This window comes from Schistocerca gregaria, chromosome 2 (genome assembly GCF_023897955.1).
Source record: "Schistocerca gregaria isolate iqSchGreg1 chromosome 2, iqSchGreg1.2, whole genome shotgun sequence".
Taxonomy (NCBI): domain Eukaryota; kingdom Metazoa; phylum Arthropoda; class Insecta; order Orthoptera; family Acrididae; genus Schistocerca; species Schistocerca gregaria.
Window position 1 is genome coordinate 428,300,009 of NC_064921.1, and position 25,691 is coordinate 428,325,699.

Sequence of the window (25,691 nt, forward strand, 5' to 3'; positions counted from 1 at the left end):
CTTTGTCTATGAGCATTCCGCAATGTAATAGTTGACACCTGTGTTTACAAACATGCTGATTTTCTGTTTAACAGGCTCTTACTATTATCGAGCTTAAGGTTAATACGGCTTTAGTGGTCCTATTATCTCTCCGTATTGAACAGATCCTTGACTGGTTCACATTCTAGTGCATAGTGCTGATCTCACATCAATAGATGGTACAAGTAACTCCTCAGTTGACTTCACCTGAGCGGATAGATTACAGCCCAGGCAAATTTGATCGTATAAAATTTGGCGTAGTTGCCAAGAATTTAATCCGGAACCACCATGTTAGCTACTCCGAAGTCGGCAACGAGCGATGTTAAAAATAGTCCACAGAATCAGTGCTCGTGCAAAGGTATTTTCTCCAACAAGACAACACATTTCACCAATCAGCTTTTATTTTTTCAGACTGATAATAATATATATACATATATAAAACTTTTTAATTTTTACATTAAATATAATTAAAAAATTATTATAAAACAATAATTCTTAAATCACTAAATTATAAAATATTATTTGTCATGTTTCTGTAACTATGGACATGATTCTACCAAGTTCTGGATCTATAAGCTACCTCACGGAGTCTAACAAGATGCTGTATAGAGTCAACCTCTGTGTTACAGTTGTGGATGTGGTACTTGTATTTTACATAAATACGACGAAATTTGTTTGATTTATGACTTTGTACCATTTTTACACATGCTGACTTGGTGTGATTAGAATATTATGTGTACTCAGATATGTGACTGTGTATTTTATGCTAAAATTGGTTTCTGATGCCTCATTTTGTAAATTTGGTTTACTTTGTACAAGATCCTCTTTGTCTTGTAAGACAAAATTAATAATATGGTATAAAAATTTTTGTTATCTTTAACTAGAAATTACATGTTACTTCTTGCTAATTGCACACTTAAAAATATTCAGCGGCAGTGATGACTCTAAGTCAGACAGGAAATGCAAACTATGTTCGTAGTCCGTCGATTTGTGTCGTGCTTATCAAGAAGCAGTTCTTCAAAAAAAGTTATTATGCAGTGTTAACAGTCTTTTTACGGTAAATGCACGTATTGTTTCAGTTGCTTAATGCAGTCTGTGTGGTATGTTTGAGGCGAGTACTACTGAGACAGAGGACAGAAAACCTCCAACGCTATGTTGACGGGTAATAACTAATGGTCAGTAAACGAAAAAATAACATAGAAATACTACATTTCAGAGCAAAAGGTGAAAAGTGAAATGCATTTTGCTTTTTATTTCCATTAGCATATATATTCTATCAAACATAATTTCCCCAGAGCGTTTTTTCTCCTCTGCCCACTAGGTGCGAAGAGGTAAAGATGCACAGTAACACGAGGTACAAGGTAAATAAAGGTGCAACTCTAATAAAAATGTGACAGTTGTTACAACGCCCCCTCCACAAACGTTTTTCTATTGCCTTTGAATGATCCACTGTGCACCACATCTCAATTGCTCCGCTACTGCGATCAAAAGTTTGATGGAAATGGTTGTGTTCAATCCAAAACATGATAACAATTAGAGGCAGGTGGGGAACTGAAAGCTGCCCCGTCTCTTAGTATCCAAAATGCTAATGAACATGGCAATCTAAACGAATTTTCCTCCACCCGGTGGATTAACGACGAGGGCTGGTGTGCTTGCCAGCCTGGATGTAGTTTTTGGGCGGTTTCTTACATACGACTAGGTGAATATCGGGCTGGTACTCGATCCCATCTCAATTGCAAGCATTTTAAATACGTCCTCACACTGTCATATGGGTAAACGCAGACTGATGCAAAACACAGAATCCGTCTCGGGAGGATAGGGTGGCAACAAGAACGGCACCCGGTCACCCTCTCCCAGTAGCATAGCCAAACACAGATTAACACACCGACCCCGTGAAGACTCGGGATGAGGGAAGGGAAAAGAAGGAGAATCGAAATGGATTTTCCGCAATTCGTGATAGTCTTACTCTAAGTGACCTTCACTTGTTTCCAGAGTTGAAGACTCTCGAAAATGTCTCTGAAGATCAAGAGATTGATGTAAAGTATTTGACATAGCAGGTGAAATCTTTTCTTCAGCCGAAATTCGAAAAGCTCGTTTCAGGGTTCACAAAATATGCGAATGTAGGTTACTATTGCGTGAGATACGACGTAACGAAATATTTCAATAAAATTCATCACACTGCTATGGAGTCATAGGATAAAATTCTCCAATGTTGGGGCTACTGAGTGGTCTTCGTCAGGATTATCAATGTATTGGTAATTTTATGGCAGTATGGCTATCTTTATACTGCTGCGTCACATTGCTCCTTGTTGACACTGGTGTCAAAGAACTCGTATTGTGGCTGGATAATGCGAACAGGGAAGAAGGAGCGTGCTTAATTCGAAATAATTTTCATATGATTGTTGTCACAAAGTAAAGACATAAATATCTGCCGCGACGCTGCGCCACTCATCCCGATCTAAAAAATTAAAAATAAAAATATTAGTTTTTACACGGACCAATTACGTTAAGTAACTACTGCCTATGTTCGTCAACCTGCAATAACCTCTCACAGAGGGTGAGTGACAGCACTGCCAGCGGAGCGTCTATAAAACGTGTAACGGGACGCGGTAACAGTACAGTCGTTGTCATAATGCGGAAACGGCGCCATTTATTTGACGTCCAAAAGAACCCAATCATTGGCTTTCGGGCCAAGGGTAGAAGCATTTCCGAAATGACTGAGTTTGTAAACTGTTCTCGTGCCGCTGTGGTTAAAGTATTTTGCATGGCAAGATACCGCTATCCAAAACCGGCGCCTAGGCTAGTTTGGGGCACCATACACCATAGATGACAGGTGTCGTCGATGGCTGTGGAGTTGTGTACGGCCGAGTAGACATGCAACTGTTGAGCAGCTGTACACCCAGTTGAAAAAGGGATACCAACAGTGTCTCCTAAACGACCGTTCAGCGAAGTTGCTGCATATGGGTCTTTGCAGCAGGCGCCGGTTCATGCACCCATGCTGACTGCTGTTCATCAGTGATGAATGCTGTAATTTGCATGCCAATACCGCAGCTGGACGTCCACCGAGTCGCGACAGGTGGCCTTTGCAGAAGAATCTCGCTTTATGCTACATCGGGCACGAAACTTCTGAAGGAAAACACCCTGCAACAATTTTCGGAAGTCCAGGACGGAGGAGGGAGTGTCATTATCTATGGTATATTTTCGCTGGATTCCCTGGGTGATCTCGTAATACTGGAAGGTACAGTTTCTCAACCAAGTACGCATCTATCCTTGGGGACCATGTCCACCCTACATTTTCCCTCGGAATGATGATATCTACCAGCAGGGCAAAGCAATGCGTTACACAGTACTTGCGTGGTTCGAAGAGCACCAGCATGAGTTTACCATACTTCCATCGCCACCAAACCCCCGGATTTAGACCCAATCGATAATCTGTGTGACCACCTCGATCGATCTCTTTGCACCAGGTACCCTCAACCGAGATATCTAGCGGTGCTGGACACGGCACTGCAGTCGGCATGGCTCCACTTCCCAGTCGATGCCCTCGAGAGTCTGATCGACTCTCCTCCTGGACATCGCTCAGGCAGTCGGTAGTTACAACTAGTAGGTACACGGATGCAGTCAACCGATAAGCTATTGTGTCAGAGAAAATGACGAAAGATTGTTGAGGAGGTTTATGTTAATATGATCTTTAATTATTTTAACAGTGTCTTATCTTTCCCTTAACAACAAGTGGCTCCTTAGCAAGAATATGAGTCTACAAGGACATTTTTTTATGTTCTTTCACACTCGAATCGTTATACTGTCTAAACCTTATAATACACTCGTAGTACTTTCAAACTCGGTGCTCTACTCCATCAGTGAATATGTAAAAATACCACAGTGTTGCTATCTAGGCGCATGTGACCTGTCGTTGCCTTGCACCAACTTTTTATGAAGCGTCCATTGGGTGTGAGGGGTAGCATCAAGTTTCAATTATAACCTCGAAAAAAACTTACATAATTAATTCTTTGTTTGAGCAATACTACCGTAGCAGTGGTTGGGAAGGGAGTGAGACAGGGTTGTAGCCTCTCCCCGATTCTATTCAATCTGTATATTGAGCAAGCAGTGAAGGAAACAAAAGAAAAATTCGGAATAGGAATTTAAATCCATGGAGAAGAAATAAAAACTTTGAGGTTTGTCGATGACATTGTAATTCTGTCACAGACAGAAAAAGGACTTGGAACAGCAGTTGAACGGAATGGGCAGTGTCTTGAAAGGAGTGTATAAGATGAACATCAACAAAAGCAGAGAACGAGGATAATGGAATGTAGTCAAATTAAATCGGGTAATGCTGAGGGAATTAGATTAGGAAATGAGACACTTAAAGTAGTAAAGGAGTTTTTCTATTTGCGGAGCAAAATAACTGGCGATAGTCGAAGTAGAGAAGACATAAAATGTAGACTGGAAATGCCACGGAAAGCGTTTTTGAAGAAGAGAAATTTGTTAACATCTAGTATAGATTTAAGTCTAAGGAAGTCATTGCTGAAAGTATTTGTATGGAGTGTAGCCATGTATGGAAGCGAGACATGGACGATAAATAGTTTGGACAAAAAGAGAATAGAAGCTTCCGAAATGTGGTGCTGCAGAAGAATGCTGAAGATTAGATGGATAGATCACGAAACTAATGAGGAGGTATTGAATCGTATTGGGGAGAAGAGAAGTTTGTGGCGCAACTTGATTAGAAGAAGGGATCGGTTGGTAGGACAAGTTCTGAGGCATCAAGGGATCACCAATTTAGTATTGGAGGGCAGCGTGGAGGGTAAAAATCGTAGAGGGAGACCAAGAGATGAATACACTAAGCAGATTCAAAAGGATGTAGGTTGTAGTAGGTACTGGGAGATGAAGAAGCTTGCACAGGATAGAGTAGCATGGAGAGCTGCATCAAACTAGTCTCAGGACTGAAGACCACAACAACAACAACAACAACATCGTAGCACGCCCTACATGAGCCAAAACGGAGTGGTACAGCCCACTGATAAAGTGAAATGCCATGCGGGAAGTCGTCTTCAACAGCATCTGTATCGGTCCAGTCCAGATGGCCGAAGAAGTCAGGTGTGCTGGTCAAACACAATTGGGACTGGGTACATGGTAATGTCGAGCGAGTTATTTAGCTGAAAAGTCGTTGACGGAACACAACCTGAACAGTTAGCTCTACCTACGTAATGAAAAATATTAAAAACACTACTTCAAGAAAGAACCTCACGGCGCACTTTCATAACCAGAAGTATTTTATTCTAACTGTCTACGCCCATAAAAGCTTATGACCGAAGGTGAAGGAATGTTGCAAGCACATAGAAAGGTGCTCCCGAAACATACATAGTGCCTCAAAAACATTTTTTTTTAGGTTCGTATTTTTATCTTCCGGCTAAGACTCGCAGTAATTATAATTAGATGGATAACACAGACCTTGAAATTCAAACATGTTTCTGTTTCAGCGTTATGTTTCACGTGCCACGATAGTAACCCAACACTAATGTACGTTCTTGAATCTTACGATACATGCTAATGATTTAACCGGGATGAACAAAAATTCTGAGTGGTATCCTAAGGCAGGGCTTCACAGGACACAGAGTCCATCCACTTAGTGGAAAATGCCACGAAACCACATAGCCCAAGCAGCAGTAGCGCCACCGAGCAGGCGCCTTTGCGCTGGGAGGCGTCTAGCGGCTGCCGTAACGTAGCCCTTCCAAGTCCTCGCCGTCAACGTCCGCGTCGTTGTCGCCGCCGCCACCAGCGTCTTCGTCGTGCGTCTTGCGGACGGGCTTCTCGTCGTTGCTGCAGTTCATCGCGAACTTCAGCTCCGACGTCAGCGCCTCCCACTGCGTTATCTGCAAACACAGTGTAGCGTTAAGGGCAACATCCGAGCTCGTGACACCCATAAGAAATAGCTTACCGTGACTCCTTCTTCAAGAATTTCTAATTGAGATGTTTGGTTGTTGCTAATTTCGACTCTGCGAATCCACTAAGCAGCCTTTTTAATACTTTTCTCAAAGGTTTATATAAGAATACGTACTCCACAAATACACACTAGTAAGCATTTATCTACTTCAAGCTTTTTCCAAATGTTATCGGTGCTGTAGAACTCTTAATTGATTATGAAATGGTGATAAAGAGAACTGGATTGCAATAATACTGTAGGCGTACAGTTACATACATTTTTGTATTCCCCCTAAAGTATTAAATCGATATACTCATTGGTAGTTAATGAGCCTTAATGGTTTATGATTGGAAGGAGGAGGGCGAAAAGTGGGAAAAATTCTTTAATTAAGTTCAGCACAAATCTCTTGTCTTTATACGGCAAAGAACAGCTGAGCTGGCAAGCAGCAATGCGTTCCGCGGATTTATGAGAATGCAGCTGAGGAGCTGAAGAGTCACCATGGAACTAGAGGCACTACATAGCCAACCAATGGATTTGTTTTAAATAGAAACAATTAAAGTTTGATCGTGAAATGGCTCGCTCCTGTTTGTATTCGTGTTAGACTGACGTGTCGGAAAGTTTTACTAGGCTAAGGCTATTACAGTTATTTTTAAGGCTGTGCAAGCTTATTTCTACGAGCCTGAGTGCTTGTAATTTTAATGCAAAGATATGAAAGTATTACATCATTTGTCGGTTGTTTCCAGTTTTCACAACGTACCATGAGTAATGGAAATTTATTCCGGAAATTAAAGTTGTGTGTTCAGTTGTTTAGTTATGGGCCCTACTCACACAAAATTTACCGGCCGACCGATAAACAGATCGTACGTGTGTATGCTTGCTGCTACCGACACACCGGTATTCCTTGGCGGGCGATTTGTTGGGAGTGACCACCCGACAGCCACCTTCCCACTTCCCCCCCCCCCCCCCCTTCCTCCTCCGCCAACTGTCACGGCCTCTTCCCCTCATCGCCGCCACTTCTCCTAACAATTTGTGCCGGGTGTACCGCTGTCTTGCCAACCGCCCGATGAAAATTCATCTTCTGTCACTGCGAGCAGGATAAACGCTTTTGGAATACGACTATCATGACAGGGTGTGAGTAGGACGGAACTCTGATATTAAGACCCCCACAATACAGCTTCAAATATAGACTTATTACCACATCCTTACAAATGTCACCTATAATCCCTATTCCCCAACACTCGAACCACACTACTCTATTCCTCTCCTCCCACACACGTCTCTACTGAGCATATAAGAAATCTTCACTAATTTACACACACACTGCTACCCTTACGCTCGCACAGACGCACACACACACACACACACACACACACACACACACACACACACAAATAAAAGCAAATAAATGAAATAAAAATACGCATGCAGCGGTTGGCAACACACACAGCCTTCACGGAAAATCAAGCGAATAAACCTTAACATTCTGCTGAGCGCGAAACAAATGTAATTGCAATTTGTTTCTGTTGAGAAGTTCTAGAAAGTGAAACGAAGTGGAAATAGCGCCAATGTAGCGTAAGGAAAAGTGGTTTCAAAAAAGGCGAAAAACTGCGAAGAGTTAACGTACAACCAAGATTCTTTCGACGGCAGCATCCGCTAACAACGAGGGAAACAGAAGTAGTTTGCAGAATATGTGAACAGGAGGCAGGAACACCGTAATTAAACTGCAAGACAACTTTATAAAGAAATAATGTTTTTAATTTATAAAAATCAAAAAGTACAAACATGATATACACGTATACAGATGGCGGTAGTATAGGAGGTGCAAAAGGGCAGTGCATTGGCGAAGCTGTCACTTGTACTCAGATGTTACATGTGAAGAGGTTTCCTACTTGATTATGGCCGCACGACGGGAATGAACAGACTTTGGACGTGGAATGGTAGTTCGAGCTAGAGGCATGGGACACTACATTTCGAAAATCATTAGAGAATTCAGTATTCCAAGATTGACGAGTGTCTAGAGTGGGCCAAGAATTCCAGATTTCAGGCATTACCTCCCACCACCGACAACAGAGTGGCCGACGGCGGTCACTTAACGACCGAGAACGGCTTTTACGTAGAGTCATCAGTGTCAACAGACAAGCAACACTGTGTGAAATAACCGTGGAAATCAGTGTGGAACTTAGACGAACGTATCCGTTCGGACGCTGTGAGGGAAATTCGTCAATGATGAGCTATGGCAGCAGACGACCGACGCTAGCAGCATGATATCTCCTGCAGCGCCTCTCCTAGTCTCGCGACCACATCGGGTGGGTCAGACGAGCCCCAATTCCAGTCGGTAAGACTGAAGCGAGGACTGGAATGTGGCGCAGGCCACTCGAAGCCATGGAGCCAGGTTGTCAACAAGCCATTGTGCCAGTCGGTGATTGCTCGATACTGGTGTGCGCCGTGGTTACATGGAATGGACTGGATCCTCTAGTCCAACTTAACCTATCGTTTACTTGAAATGATTATGTTCGACTACTGGGAGACTATTTGCAGCTATTCATGGACTTCATGTTCCCAAACAACAATGGAATTTTTATGAATGACATGCTGCAAGTCACCGGGTCACAATTGTTCGCAACTGATTTGAAGAACTCTCTGGACAGTTCTAGCGACTGGCTTGTACCGTCAGACCGCCCGACGTGAATCCCATCTAACATTTATGGGGTATAATCGAGAAAGTCAGTTCGTGCACAAAATCTGGCACCGGCGACATTTTGGCGAATATGGACTGCTATACAGGCAGTATGGCTCAGTATTTATGCAGGGGATACCTAAAGACTTGTTGAGTCCATGCCACGTAGAGTTGCTGCTGTAGGAGGTCCGACACGACATTAGGAGGAATCCCCTGACTATGGATCGATATTTCCAGAATGACCACAGAACATGCTTAACAAATAAAAGCGAAATACGTCTGGTGTAAAATACTCTTTAATTAATTGCAGTAAGCATAAGACAGAAGAAAGAAATAGTAATTGGGTTATATTGTGCGAGGAGTATGACAATTGAGACCCAGGAAATGAAGCACTTGATTAATTTTTTAAGAAGTGTGCTAAGTTTTTAAGTGGACCACACAGATAATAATAGATATATATTAAATAAATAAAAGTCCACCCACTGTATTTCGGTTTTTAAATTTAATTTCCTGTAGGTGGTGGGAATGAAAGCTACAAACAAAGATACAGACAGTCGGCAGGCTCTTATTCGTAAAATATTCTCGCTTCCCTCCCCCCATGAAACATGGACCTTGCCGTTGGTGGGGAGGCTTGCGTGCCTCAGCGATACAGATAGCCGTACCGTAGGTGCAACCACAACGGAGGGGTATCTGTTGAGAGGCCAGACAAACGTGTGGGTCCTGAAGAGGGGCAGCAGCCTTTTCAGTAGTTGCAGGGGCAACAGTCTGGATGATGGACTGATCTGGCCTTGTAACACTAACCAAAACGGCCTTGCTGTGCTGGTACTGCGAACGGCTGAAAGCAAGGGGAAACTACAGCCGTAATTTTTCCCGAGGGCATGGAGCTTTATTGTATGATTAAATGATGATGGCGTCCTCTTGGGTAAAATATTCCGGAGGTAAAATAGTGCCCCATTCGGATCTCCGGGCGGGGACTACTCAAGAGGATGTCGTTATCAGGAGAAAGAAAACTGGTGTTCTATGGATCGGAGCGTGGAATGTCAGATCCCTTAATCGGGCAGGTAGGTTAGAAAATTTAAAAAGGGAAATGGATAGGTTAAAGTTAGATATAGTGGGAATTAGTGAAGTACTGTGGCAGGAGGAACATGACTTTTTGTCACGTAAATACAAGATTATAAACACAAAATCAAATAGGGGTAATGCAGGAGTAGGTTTAATAATGAATAGGAAAATAGGAATGCGGGTTAGCTACTACAAACAGCATAGTGAACGCATTATTGAGGCCAAGATAGACTCGAAGCCCACACCTACTACAGTAGTACAAGTTTATATGCCAACTAGCTCTGCAGATGACGAAGAAATTGAAGAAATGTATGATCAAATAAAATAAATTATTCAGATAGTGAAGGGCGACGAAAATTTAATAGTCATGGGTGACTGGAATTCGGTAGTAGGAAAAGGGAGAGAAGGAAACGTAGTAGGTGAATATGGACTGGGGCAAAGAAATGAAAGAGGAAGCCACCTGGTAGAATTTTTCACAGAGCACAACTTAATCATAACTAACACTTGATTCAAGAATCATAAAAGAGTGCTGTATACATGGAATAAGCCTGGAGATACTGACAGGTTTCAGATAGATTATATAATGGTAAGACAGAGATTTAGGAACCAGGTTTTAAATTGTAAGACATTTCCAGGGGCAGATGTGGACTCTGACCACATTCTATTGGTTATGACCTGTAGATTAAAACTGAAGAAACTGCTAAACGGTGCGAATTTTAGAAGATGGGACCTGGGTAAACTAAAAGAACCAGAGGTTGTACAGAGTTTTAGGGAGAGCATAAAGGAACAATTGACAGTAATGGGAAAGAAATACAGTAGAAGAAGAATGGGTAGCTTTGAGGGATGAAGTAGTGAAGGCAGCAGAGGATCAAGTAGGTAAAAAGACGAGGGCTAGTAGAAATCCTTGGGTAACAGAAGAAATATTGAATTTAATTGATGAAAGGATAAAATATAAAAATGCAGTAAATGAAGCAGGCAAAAAGGAATACAGACGTCTCAAAAATGAGATTGACAGGAAGTGCAAAATGGCTAAGCACGCATGGCTAGAGAACAAATGTAAGGATGTAGAGGCTTATCTCACCAGGGGTAAGATAGATACTGCCTACAGGAAAATTAAAGAGACCTTTGGAGATAAGAGAACCACTTGTATGAACATCAAGAGCTCAGATGGAAACCCAGTTCTAAGCGAAGAAGGGAAAGCAGAAAGGTGGAAGAAGTATATAGAGGGTCTATACAAGGGCGATGTATTTGAGGGCAAATTTATGGAAATGGAAGAGGATGTAGATGAAGATGAAATGGGAGATACGATACTGCGTGAAGAGTTTGACAGAGCACTGAAAAAGGAAATGAGACACTTGAAGTAGTAAAGGAGTTTTGCTATTTGGGGAGCAAAATAACTGATGATGGTCGAAGTAGAGAGGATATAAAATGTAGACTGGCAATGGCAAGGAAAGCGTTTCTGAACAAGAGAAATTTGTTAACATCGATTATAGATTTAAGTGTCAGGAAGTCATTTCTGAAAGTATTTGTATGTAGTGTAGCCATGTATGGAAGTGAATCATGGACGATAAATAGTTTGGACAAGAAGAGAATAGAAGCTTTCGAAATGTGGTGCTACAGAATAATGCTGAAGATTAGATGGGTAGATCACATAACTAATGAGGAAGTATTGAATCGGATTTGGGAGAAGAGAAGTTTGTGGCACAACTTGTCCAGAAGAAGGGATCGGTTGGTAGGACATATTCTGAGGCATCAAGGGATCACCAATTTAGTATTGGAGGGCAGCGTGGAGGGTAAAAATCGTAGAGGAAGAGCAAGAAATGACTACACTAAGCAGATTCAGAAGGATGTAGGTTGCAGTAGATACTGGGAGATGAAGAAGCTTGCACAGGATAGAGTAGCATGGAGAGCTGCATCAAACCAGTCTCAGGACTGAAGACCACAACAACAACAACATTCTCGCTTCATTGCTAGAAGCTAGTCCTATCGTGAAGGCTACTGTTATGAAGAACAAAGTGTAGAATTTTGATACAGCTAAAACAGTTGCTAAATGTTTCATTTCTTATGTATGTGTTGCTGTATTTATTACATGATTTATTTTTTATTTATGTATTTATTTATTTGTATTTGTATTTTTATTTATTTATGTATTTATTACATGATTTGTAGTCTTTCTACTTCCAATCTGTAATGAGTTGCTTAAACTTATTGGAGACATCTTTTATGCTATAAATATAAGTAAATACATAAAATTTACATGAACACCATTTGTTTTTAATTGTGATTTATTTCTTGGGCAAATAACATTGTCGGTTTCAGGAATAATTTCACACAATAGCTGTGGAGATATAGCTGGAGTGAACTATAGGTCTTGATAAGTTCTGTCAGTGCCGGAGCTAAGAACCTTAACACAGTTAAGAGCCTCTCCTCTCAGCTTATAGCTTCTCTCAACACTCGAATGGTTTTCGTTTTCGTTCAAAGTGACTTAACGACTTTTAGCAGCCCAGAAAACTATTTCTTATCCATTCTAAAGAATTCGGAAATCGTCGAATCCCATATCCTTCAGAAATGAAGCGTGGGTGAATTTCTTTGTTTAACGAAGCAATTTATTTTCCTATAGCTTTCTCTGACATTTGCAGACCTTCTCAATTCTAAAACAATCAAGGAGAAGGTAAGTTTTTGTGTCTTTGTTGTACTGAGCAGCACCTCGAGCAATGTGATGTCAAGAAATCTAACGTAAACAACAAGCAGCCAGCGGTAGCGACAGGGCGATGCTGCGATCATTGCGTTCTGTTTGTCGGTCGAGTAGAGGCTGCCACCAAGTTGCTCGGTTGGTCGGTCGCCCTATAAATCGGTGATTGTGTTCAGCGGTGCCGGAGTGGCAGAACAAACTTAATTGCTGTCTGATGTTAATCTAGAGCCGAAGTTATGGTTTTTGTACTGGTAACATTATTATTTTTTGGGATTTTTATTCAGGCCTCTTAAAGTGGTGATTCACTCGAGCATAGTTATACAAGGAACTTAAGTCTAGGCTGAACTTAAGACTAGGCTGAATCTAAATTTCGCCATGCTTCCTTCGCCGAATGGTAGGACATGTGGTTCTGGGTCGCAATGGGCGAGTGCCGGCCTGCATGAAGGCGAATGAGGGGACATCCGGTCGATTAAATCCTGGCTGCTTGAAATGCGAGTTGCATGGAACGAGGGAAAACACGCGAAGAAGTTCGTGTGCATTCTCTTGTTGCACGTAACTCGCACCGGTGACAATAAGAGTTAGTGATCAGAGCTTGATTTTCTTAGGAAAACATTAATGGCCTATGACTATGATAACTTTGCTATAAATGGGGCGTTCAGGTGAAGAGGAATAATAATAATAATAATAATAATAATAATAATAATAATGCAAACAAGACTAGACTAGACTAATGGACCACATAAGCAGAATCTTTGGAGGAATGGTATACGTACTACATTTTTCAGTCAAAAAAAGACAAAAGAATTCTTCCGACCTGTGACGCACATGCCTGAGCTCCTCGATGCTGTGCGAGTATATAGGGTGATTTTGTTAAATGGGGGGAAACTTAGAATACGGTCCTGAGAGGATAAGGAGCAAAAACTTTTGTATGAATATATGGCTCGAAATGCGTCCAAATGGAGGTACACCCACTCGAAGGTGGATATAAAAGATCTTTGACAGTGACGCCGGTATCAGTGCTGGACAGGTGGTCTGCCATTTTGTGGGTAAGCCAGACAACCTCATGGAACATTCTCCCTAACAAGAAGCTTTATTACCCTCGGACTTGCCTTCGCAGCGACGATGTTTTCACTGGTTCGTTGCACAGGCCACCACAGTACTGGGATTTCTGTCATCCACCCTATTCAGACATGAGCCTACCTATGCGAGGGGTAGTGTCATCAATCTTTACAACACCCATCTGTGGTCTATGAGGATCATCGTGGCACGGTGGCAGCGAACCATCAGCACCCATTCAGCCTCAGACGGGGATTATTGGCCATCTCCTCGTGGGACCACATCGCCTGGCCACATCGCCTCACAGGCAATGCATATAAGAACTTCCTGTGGTTGACCTTTCCTCCACTGTTGGAAGACATGCCTTTACTGATACAAAGGGTAATATGGCTACACATCAGAAAAAGCTTTGCATCGCCTCGGTCTCGAGAGGCCCGGAACCTGTACAGATAATTGGAATAGAGATCAACATAAACATCATTTCCGCTCTTTTTATTACTCATGAAAACCACACATTGCATACTGTACCACAATACAGCGAGACCTTCAGAGGTAGTGGTCCAGATTGCTGTACACACCGCTACCTCTAATACCCAGCAGCACGTCCTCCTGCATTGATGCATGCCTGTATTCGTCGTCGCTCACTATCCACAAGTTCATCAAGGCATTGTTGGTATAGATTGTCCCATTCCTCAACAGTGATTCGGCGTAGATCTCTCAGAGTGGTTTGTGGGTCATGTCGTCCATAAACAGCCCTTTTCAATCTATCCCAGGCATGCTCGTTAGGATTCATGTCTGGTGGACATGCTGGTCATGCTAGTCGAGCGATGTCGTTATCCTGAAGGCAGTCATTCACAAGATGTGTACGATGGGGGTGCGAATTGTCGTCCACGATGACGAACGCCTCGCCAATATGCTGCCGATATGGTTGCACTATCGGTTGGGGGATGGCATTCACGTATTGTACATCCGTTACGGCGCCTTCCATGACCGTCATCGGCGTACGTCGGCCCCACATAATGACACTCCAAAACAGCAGGGAACCTCCACCTTGCTGCACTCGCTGGACAGTGTGTCTAAGGCGTTCAACCTGACCGGGTTGCTTCCAAACATGTCTCCGACGATTGTCTAGTTTAAGGCATATGCGACACTCATCAGTGAAGAGAACGTGATGCCAATCCTGAGCGGTCCATTCGGTATGAAGTTGGGTCCATCTGTACTTCGCTGCATGGATCTCGCCATGGACGTCAGGACTGAAGTTGCCCAACACGCAGCCTATTGCGCAAAGTTGAGTCGTAACATGGTGTCCTGTAGCGGCACGAAAAGCATTATTCAGCATGGTGGCGTTGCTGTCATGGTTCCACAGTCCGTAGGTTGCGGTCATCCACTGCAGTAGTAGCCCTTGGGCGGCCTGAGCGATGCATGTCATCGACAGTTCCTGTCACTCTGTTTCTCCTCCATGTCCGAACAACATCGCTTTGGTTTACTCCGAGATATCTGGACACTTCCCTTGTTGAGATCCCTTGCTGTACAAAGTACCAATACGGACGCGATCGAACCGCGGTAATGACCATCTAGGCATGGTTGAACTACAGACAACACGAGCCATGTACCTCCTTCCTGGAGGAATGACTGGAACTGATTGGCTGTCGGACCCCCTCCGTCTAATAGGCGCTGCTCTTGTATGGTTGTTTACATCTTTGGGCGAGTTTAGTGACATCTCTGTAGAGTCAAAAGGATTGTGTCTGTGATACAATATCCACAGTGATCGTCTTTGTTTAGGAGTTCTGGCAACGGGGGTGATGTAAACCGTTTTTTGATATGTATATATGACGATGCTCCACTGCCGTCTTGAGTGTGGAGCCAAAATACTAGTATAGACAGAACAACTTCAATTCACCTGCACGTTATCATGTGTGCTTTCAGTCGTTGAAACCTACACTGTCAAGTATTTATTATCTCCGCCTTAAAGGGCGTGTAACTTCCTTAGAATGCATTTCACACCATATGCCCATTTGATCCTGCAGCTGGTCCCCATTTGTCAAAATAGTATGAAACAGTATGAAGTGAACACGCATTATGTTCGAGTATAATGTCTTTTCTGGAGACGAGAAATCTACTCTGTAGGAATCAGCATGGGTTTCGAAAAAGACGTTCGTGTGAAACCCAGCTCGCGCTATTCGTCCACGAGACTCAGAGGGCCTTAGACACGGGTTCCCAAGTAGATGCCGTGTTTCTTGACTTTCGCAAGGCGTTTGACACAGTTCCCCACAGTCGTTTAATGAACAAAGTAAGAGCATACGGACTATCAGATCAATTGTGTGATTGGATTGAGGAGTTCCTAGATAACAGAACGCAGCATGTCATTCTCAATGGAGAGAAGTCTTCCGAAGTAAGAGTGATTTCAGGTGTGCCGCAGGGGAGTGTCATAGGACCGTTGCTATTCACAATATACATAAATGACCTGGTGGATGACATCGGAAGTTCACTGAGGCTTTTTGCGGATGATGCTGTGGTGTATCGAGAGGTTGCAACAGTGGAAAATTGTACTGAAATGCAGGAGGATCTGCAGCGAATTGACGCATGGTGCACGGAATGGCAATTGAATCTCAATGTAGACAAGTGTAATGTGATGCGAATACATAGAAAGATAGGTCCCTATCATTTAGCTACAAAATAGCAGGTCAGCAACTGGAAGCAGTTAATTCCATAAATTATCTGGGAGTACGCATTAGGAGTGATTTAAAATGGAATGATCATATAAAGTTGATCGTCGGTAAAGCAGATGCCAGACTGAGATTCATTGGAAGAATCGTAAGGAAATGCAATCCGACAACAATGGAAGTAGGTTACAGTACGCTTGTTCGCCCACTGCTTGAATACTGCTCAGCAGTGTGGGATCCGCACCAGATAGGGTTGATAGAAGAGATAGAGAAGATCCAACGGAGAGCAGCGCGCTTCGTTACAGGATCATTTAGTAATCGCGAAAGCGTTACGGAGATGATAGATAAACTCCAGTGGAAGACTCCGCAGGAGAGAGGCCTGGTACAGGCTTTTGTTAAAGTTTCGAGAACATATCTTCACCGAAGAGTCAAGCAGTATATTGCTCCCTCCTACGTATATCTCGCGAAGAGACCATGAAGATAAAATCAGAGAGATTAGAGCCCACACAGAAGCATACCGACAATCCTTCTTTCCACGTACAATACGAGACTGGAATAGAAGGGAGAACCGATAGAGGTACTCAGGGTACCCTCCGCTTCGGAGTATGGATGTAGATGTAGACGTGCGTTCGTGGCAAAGTATACCTGGGGGGAAACTGGAAGTGCAATAAAAGGTCCAGTTAAAGTGCACGAACGCCATTAACGTTTAAGGAAAATATTAAAATCAGTGACAGCGGAGCACCGAGGAGGATCTAATTAGGTTACAAAAGTTGCGGCATTGCTATGAATTAAAACAGTAATCCAGGAAGTGCACAATATATTTCTTTTATTGATGCCAATGACCACAAAAATTTTGGTCCTTAGATTACCGGTTTCGGTCAACAATGACAATCTTCACATTTGTATGTGTTAATATAATGCCACTGCGACTTTATTAGGGCATGTTATAAAACAGATCTGAAGGTGGTCATTGCTGACAGAAACCGGTGGAGTAAGGACCAAAGTTTTGTGATCACTGGCGGGAATAAAGAAATACATTCTAATCAGATTATACAAGACAGAAAAGTTTGTGAAGATGTTACAAGGGAGACCGTGCTGAGAAATAATTATTAAGAAAAAAATCGATACATTGCGCCGTTCCAAGGTATTCGGCATTGACGTTAGTCAATAAGGCCGTCGCGCAGGCAAAGTAAAGCACTTGTATGCGTTAAATTGCCGTAATAAAAGGCTGTGGGTCCGTGGGTGACCACTTTTTCAAGTGTTCATTACCAGTTAAAACGTGCCTGTTCGGAAGCTATAGATTGAAACTATGTGAACCAAAGAAACGGTATGTTTGTCGACACTGTCTAGGGCAGGCTCCTTGAATTTGCATGCAACAACCTCATTGGCTAATTTCAATGCTAAATAACTCGGAAATGGTACAATGCATGGAATTTGTTTGTTAACAGATATTTCTCAGTACTACCATCCCTGCAATATCCTTACAAGTTGTTCAGACTGTTTCTGACCATACTGTGGATTGTAACAACATACTAGTGCTATGCAGATAAAATAATGTTCAAAGTATGTGAAGCAGTTATAATATCGAAAAATAAATAAAATTTCAATAGAGGTACGAACATAAGCTCCTGTTTTCGTGGCTACCCGCTGTCATGAAAATGACACCGGGAAGAAGGAACTACCAGGGAACAACCGTGGTGAGACAACATTAATATTTTAGATTCTTTGTGTCCTTCAGTATGTGCTTTCAGTGTTTACCCAGTGATGACGTACCACCAGAACGAAAATTAACGCCATCTGAACAGGTCTCGGCAGACGCTTACGGTGTTGACCGAACGCCGTGTCATCCTTAGCCTTTAGGCGTCACTGGATGCGGATATGTAGGGGCGTGAGATGAGCACACCGCTCTCCCGGCTGTAGTCAGCTTTTGTGACCGAAGCAGCTACTTCGAAAACAGGTAGCTTCTGGATGTGCCTCAAAAGGACTGAGTGCATCCCGCGTACCAATAGCGCTCGCCATACTGGACGGTCACCTATCCAAGAGCTAGCCAAGACCGACAGTGCTTAATTTCTCTGATTTTAGGGGAACCTGTGTTACCACTGAGGGAGGGCCATTACTTACCAGCAATAGCACCTGAAAAATTTTACCGAGTACGCTCACTTCTCCAGGACAGTACGGGAAAACAGCCTTTTATGGGTAAAGGCGAGTCTGTCTTTCGACAGTGAACGGTCGTACAGGGACACCAGAGAAATTCTGAAGAAGATCCCAGCACAGAGACTTATTGTTAGTTATCGAGCGCATCTCTCACTAATGCGTAATTAAATATAGCTATTGGGGTAAGCGTTCTACAGTATTCATGTTATACTTTTTTCTTCAGATAGGACTTTCAGTGATTGATACGCTGCCATTTTCACTGCAAAAATATTGTCAGGAGGTAGGTGAGTGCGCCAGTGGGAGAAGAGTGGCTGACCTTCTCTTCGACGGCGATGGTGCGGCAGTTCCACAGCAGCTCGAGGACTGCGGCGAAGAAGGCGGCCAGGGTGCCGAAGAAGAGCACGAGGAAGACGCCGCCCACGTTGAGGATGCCGAGCTCCGCGCTGTCGACCGTGTCCACGTCGGAGGGGCATTGCTTGCCCTCGGGCGCCTTCCACCAGCGCGTCTTGAGCGCGCTCAGGTTGCCGCGCTCCTGCAGCTGCAGCACGGCGCTGCTCACCGCCGTCCGGAACGGCGAGTCTACGCCCACAAAGTACACGGCTTAGCTTACAGCACGATGTCGACCTCAAGTTGGTAAGAGGCGGAGCTTAGAAGGAAAGCGGTCGTCACTTTGCAGGACCTTACATGAAATGTATTCGCAGTTGCGAATATGGACAACCATCAGCTGTATAACTCAGCGACGACGCTGAAAATTTATACCGGACCGGGACTCGAACCCTGAGCGGTCACCTTACCATTAGGTATGTGCCACGGCCAGAGCCAAACTTCCATGTTTCGTCAACCTTGTATGTCCGAAGGAACACTTCATACTTCCGAACAACACAGACACTATCATATGGTATTCTTCTGTGAAGCCTGAGAATATCAGGGGGGAGACGGTTGTCTTAATGCGATTTGTAGCAAGCAGAACCTATGTTACTGGCATTTCACTCACACATATGATCTGTCTTTTATTAGCCGGCAGTGGTGGCCGAGCGGTTCTAGGCGCTTCAGTCTGGAACCGCGCGACCGCTGCGGTCGCAGGTTTGAATCCCGCCTCGGGTATGGATGTGTGTGACGTCCTCAGGTTAGTTAGGTTCAAGTAGCTCTAAGTTCTATGGGACTAATGACGTCAGATGTTAAGTCGCATAGTGCTCAGAGCCATTTCTTTAATTACGAAAGCATGTTGTTGCATGATTACAGCTATCGATGCTTTTCTATGCTTATTCACCGCATTTTATATTTTCAATGATATGTTACTGGTATGCATTAACGTTACGGCGTAAAGTCAATCACCGGGATGGCAGTCGGGAACGACAGTGCAGAGAAGGCTGTGAGAAGTCAGCCAATCGCACGCTGACTGGACGTGCCTTCAGGACGCCAACGCGACCGTAGCGGCCCCTATGTGAAGAGGACATAAGCGCTGCGACCCACTGGTGACGGCCACTTCAATAGCAGCTTCAAGATTAGCGACTTAACAGGCAGCTTTACCGCTAGATACGTCGCTTGTACTCTCTTATGTGGCACAGACTTAGGATTGTTTATACTGAAGAAGATTGATTATATTGTGTGTCGCCCTTTGCTTGTGACACGTGTGCGTGATTTCCAAAGTGTTGTAGCCGCAGGGACGGGTCGCGTGGTTTGAGGCGTCATGTCACTGACTGTGGTAAAACTAGCTGTGAGGATTAAGCTGTTGGCGTATGGACGCAGCATAGTACAGTTTTGTAAGGTGACGAAATTTTGTGTATGTAGTTTTAAGTATGCAGCAACGCAATGTGGATTTTGATAATTTTACAGTAGTGACCCTTGGATGTAGGAATGTATTTGCCATCAGATTTAATGTATAGGTTTATTAGGCATACCTGATTTGTGATATTTTGTGTGTGTTGTAATCCTGATACAGACAAGTTAAATTTTGGAATTATTTTTTATACGATAGATTTTTTTGTCATGTAACTATCCAAGCAGGGTATTTTCCCATATAGGCTGAAATATGCCATTGTTAAACCACTGTATAAAAAAAGGGATATGTCTGATGTCAACAACTACCGCCCAATCTCTCTTCTGATTGCCTTATCAAAAATTCGTGAAAAGGTAATGTATTGTACAGTAGCTTCACATCTTTGTAAAAATAGAGTTTTAACAAAACGTGAGTTTGGTTTCCAGAAAGGTTTTTCAACTTATAATGCTAAATATACTTTCACTAATGAAATATTAAATGCTCTGAGTAACCGGAAGTCACCCTTTCGGATTTTTTTGTCATCTCTCAAAGGCTTTTGATTGTGTAAATCGTGGAATAATTCTAGATAAGCTCAAGTACTATGGTATGAATGGGACAGCGCTGAAATGGTTTAAATCATACCTGACTGGAAGAGTGCAGAAAGTTGAAATAAGCAGTTCACATAATATGCAAAAAACTGGTGATTTCTCAAACTGGGGAACAATCAAGAATGGGGTGCCGCAAGGTTCGGTCTTGGGTCCTCTGCCGTTCTTAATATATATTAATGACTTGCCAGTCTATATTCACGAAGATGCAAAGCTGGTATTTTTTGCCTATGATACATGTGTAGCTATCACACCCAACAGACAATAATTAACTGACGAAATTTTAAACGATGTTTTTCAGAAAATGATTAAGTGGTTCTCTGCAAACGGGCTCTCATTAAACTTTGACAAAACACAGTATATACAGTTCCACACAGTAAATGGAATGACACCATTAATAAATACAGACTTCGATCATAAATCGGTAGCTGAGGTAGAATACTCAAAATTTCTAGATGTGTGCATTGATGAGGGATTGAACTGGAAAAAACACACTGAGGATCTGCTGAAACGTTTGAGTTCAGCTACTTATGCTTTAAGGGTCATAGCAAATTTTTGCGATATACATCTCAGTAAATTAGTTTACCACGCCCATTTTCATTCACTTCTTTCTTATGGCATAATATTCTGGGGTAACTCATCATTGAGTAAAAGAGTGTTCATTGCACAAAAGCGTGTAATCAGAATAATTGCTGGAGCTCATCCAAGATCATCTTGAAGACACTTATTTAAAGAGCTAGTAATCTTGACTGTAGCCTCGCAATATATATATCCACTTATGAAATTTGTTATTAACAATCCGAACGAATTCAAAAGTAATAGCAGTGTACATGGCTACAACATTAGGAGAAAGGATGATCTTCACTACTCAAGGTTAAATCTACCTTTAGCACAGAAGGGGGTAAATTATACTGCCACAAAAGTCTTTAGCCCCTTATCTAAAAACATCAGAAGTCTGACAGACAGCCATATAGCATTTAAAAGAAAATTAAAAGAATTGCTGAATGGTAACTCCTTCAACTCATTAGATGAATTTTTGGATATAGTAAGTGGGTAATTTATCCACCCCCCACAAAAAAATAAAGTGTCATGTAATATGTTGTGTAATGTAATATCTTGTATGGACACCTTTTATTAACCTGACACGATCCACTTCATTAGGAAGTGTCGTATTCAGGATCTATGGAACAAGTACTAATCTAATCTAATCTTTAATTACGTCAGTAAGTGACAATTGTAGAAGAATTAAGAAGTTCACTGATTTTGAAGCTAATGTAAAATGTTTCGTATTAGATTTTGTGAAGGAGGAACTTTATTTTGAATACAATTTGTGAACTGGAGCATCTCGTTATCAGTATGTCATCCCCTTCCACATAATGTTTATTTAAATCCAGTTAATATTTTTGAAAAGAAATGATTTTTCATGTAGAGTCAGAAAAATATTTATGTGGCAGAATCAGAAAAGTATTAATGTTTGTAACAGTGTTTATGCGGGCAGCACTGCACTTCGCTGAGCCAAGATTGAATATTTTGTATGCCTACTGTAAAGAGAACAGAATACCAAGATTACATCCGTTGCGACTCAAGAGCTAAGGAAAGTTTATTTTGTTAGTTATTTGCAGAGGGAATTTTATAAGTTTATTGCACAGGGCCGTAGAACTCGGTGCTGACGAGACGAGTAAATTTCAGAGGGACTGATTTCATTATAGGCATTACATACTGGTTTTCCAGATCAATTTGTTTAATTTTTCTGTGGATTACAGTAAAACCGATTAAGCACACCATTTGCTCAACAACACATTACACAGTAGAATCGCGTAAGACAAACATCACGCATTGCATATCCATTAACATAAACGAATAATTCAATAAAAAAAGAACGTTACAGCGTTTGCGGAGACGACCATCGTCCTAGTACAGCAAAATTGTGATTCACCCGCAGAGTCGACAAGTTTCCAATGACCGATACTCTAATCCCGATGGTCCTGTGCCCACTGCAACCGTAACTGACGATATCGTTGGGTCAACACGCGAACATGCAGGGGTGGTCTGCTGCGAAACTCCACGTTAAACAGTGTAAGATGAATGGTGTGCTCCAAAACGCTTGTGCGCACACCAGCGTTGTGCTCTTTCGGTAGGGATGCCACAGCTTACGATCTATCCTACTTCACAGAGCAGACAAGGTTTCGATCCCAGCGTTCTATGAAGAGTTGTAGTCGTCCAACCATTCGACGCCTAGTGGTAGTTTCACGGTCCTTTCACCCCTTTCCGTAGATGCACACGATAGTAGCTCGAGTGGCTTTAACCAGCTTCGCCGTGTTTTCGACATACTCGTTCACAGGTTCTGCGTAATCATTTTCTGCCCTTTGTCACAGACGCTTACCTCAATGCGTTACCCCACCTGCAGCCCATATCTTCGCTTGGGCAATCCCCTGTCCGCGTCTGCTACGCTTACATGCTTTCCTTATCGCGTCACGTGCCCGATCCAATGTGGCGATGGGCAGTGTTTTGGCTTATCAGTGTACATAATCGATGTACGAGAGCAGGTTGTAGACATGTGGTTGACGCCATTTGGAAGTTAGGGGTCTGGCCGTGAAGCGTTCGCGGGTAGCCTATTAGTAAGGAGACTGCTCGCGTCAAGAGGGAAATACGGCTCGAGTCCCGGTCGGGAACAGTTTTTCACTGTCGTCATTCCACTATACAGCTGATGGTTTTCCATATTTGCAACTGTGATTACATTTTATGTATTTAATGAGAGCTGTAGTCGCCACATTGCATTGTACTTCTGAGCAACATACGCACTGCAGTGCCGTATTGGAGGATCATTTTCAGAATTCCGCAAAATTTTTCACAAAAGCCATAAAAATGAGTCTCTAAGATATCTGAACAATGACTGGGTCGAATATCTTAATCACCGATCCGTCTCGCTCCGTTTCTGCACAGCCGAGTCATGAGTGATAAAAGTTCTTTCTTTTTCTGTAACTGTTTCAACTGTGGGTTCTTCGTTAAACATTGTGTAGTGTATTAACTAAAGGAAGCACTTTTTTGTTTTGCTTCAGAAATTTTATTATTGCTGTACACCGTGTGTTTCGGTTTATACGTCCATTTTCTAGTACACAACTGATCCCAAAGATGGCAACCAAGCAAACTCAATTTCTTAATCTATCGATTCTTGACTTGAACTGTACTTATCTCTGTTGACAATTTTGACATAGTTACGTCTGTATTCTGCTACAATCATTAGGGCAGGATTTACAATCATTTAGAATAAAGCACAAAAGAGTAGAACTATGTGAACATGAATAGGACTTCGTGTCGTTACCTATTTGTGAATGAAGGCACCAATGCTCTCATTCTATAGTAAATGTGCGGATACACACGTAAGTTTCTTAATTCCTAATTTTTCTAATTGGGTGGGCTTTCTCATTCTCATTACCCATTATACATCATAGGAAGCTACTCGCTGTAAAAAGTTCGGTCAAATAAATGCCGTGATCACACGATTAAGTGAGGTATTACACCAGAATCATAGACAGAAAATAAGTTGGTCACGTGTGCTGCCGACCAACCTGCGTCCTGTTTTGTGAATAATGTCCTTATTACACTACTGGCCATTAAAATTGCTACCCCAAGAAGAATACGTCTACAGACGCGAAATTTAACTTACATGATATGCAAATGATTAGCTTTTCAGAGCATTCACACAAGGTTGCCGCCGGTGGCGACACCTACAGCGTGCTGACATGAGGAAAGTTTCCAACCGATTTCTCATACACAAACAGCAGTTGACCGGCGTTGCCTGGTGAAACGTTGTTGTGATGCCTCGTGTAAGGAGGTGAAACGCGTACCATCACGTTTCCAACTTTGATAAAGGTCGGATTGTAGCCTATCGCGATTGCGATTTATCGTACCGCGACATTGCCACTCGCGTTGGTCGAGATCCAATGACTGTTACCAGAATATAGAATCGGTGGGTTCAGAAGGGTAATACGGAACGCCGTGCTGGATCCCAACGACCTCGTATCACTAGCAGTCGAGATGACAGGCATCTTATCAGCATGGCTGTAACGGATCGTACAGCCACGTCTCGATCCCTGAGTCAACAGATGGGGACGTTTGCAAGGCAACAACCGTCTGCACGAACAGTTCGACGACGTTAGCAGCAGCGTGGACTACCAGCTCGGAGACCATGGCTGCGGTTACCCTTGACGCTGCATCCCAGACAGGAGCGCCTGCGATGGTGTACTCAACGACGAACCTGGGTGCACGACTGGCAAAACGACATTTTTTCGGATGAATCCAGGTTCTGTTTACAGCATCATGATGGCCACATCCGTGTTTGGCGACATCGCGGTGATCGCACATTGGAAACGTTCATTCGCCATCGTCATACTGGCGTATCACCCGCCGTGATGATATGGGATGCCACTGGTTACACGTCTCGGTTACCTCTTGTTCGCAATGACAGCAGTTTGAAAGGTGGACGTTACATTTCAGATGTATTACGACCCGTGGCTCTACCCTTCATTCTATACCTGCGAAACCCTACAATTCAGCAGGATAATGCACGACCGCATGTTGCAGGTCCTGTACGGGCCCTTCTGGATACAGAAAATGTCCGACTGCTGCCCTGGCCAGCACATTCTGCACATCTCTTACCAACTGAAAATGTCTGCTCAAAGGTGGCCGAGCAACTGGCTGGTCACAATACGCCAGTCACCACGAACTGTGGTATCGTGTTGACGCTGCATGGGCAGCTGTACCTGTACACCCCATACAAGCTCTGTTTGACTCAATGCCCAGGAGTATCAAGGCCGTTATTACGGCCAGAGGTGGTTGTTCTGGGTACTGATTTTTTCACGAACTATACACCCAAATTGCGTGAAAATGTAATCACATGTCAGTTCTTGTATAATATATTTGTCCAATGAATACTCGTTTATCATCTGCATTTCTTCTTCGTGTAGCAATTTTAATGGCCAATAGTGTAATATGAAATGTGAAATGGTTTGAAAGGCTTCGAATTTTAACAAATGTGATCATAATAAGTTTACAGGCCCTAATCACTCGAATGCAGTTCAAAAT

At 42.9% G+C, this 25,691-nt stretch overlaps 1 protein-coding gene across 1 annotated transcript in view; it reads right to left on the reverse strand.

The window, feature by feature from the left end:
- Window positions 1–1,250: 1,250 nt before the first annotated feature.
- Window positions 1,251–25,691, reverse strand: part of LOC126324303 (glutamate receptor ionotropic, kainate 2-like) — a 206,047-nt gene continuing 181,606 nt past the window's right edge. Inside the window, exons 16-17 of the mRNA XM_049994948.1 lie at window positions 18,559–18,821; window positions 1,251–5,888 (exon numbers count right to left, since the gene is read on the reverse strand). Coding sequence (XP_049850905.1) covers window positions 5,721–5,888; window positions 18,559–18,821 — 431 coding nt within the window. The 3' untranslated portion in view covers window positions 1,251–5,720. The remainder of the gene's footprint in view (window positions 5,889–18,558; window positions 18,822–25,691) is intronic.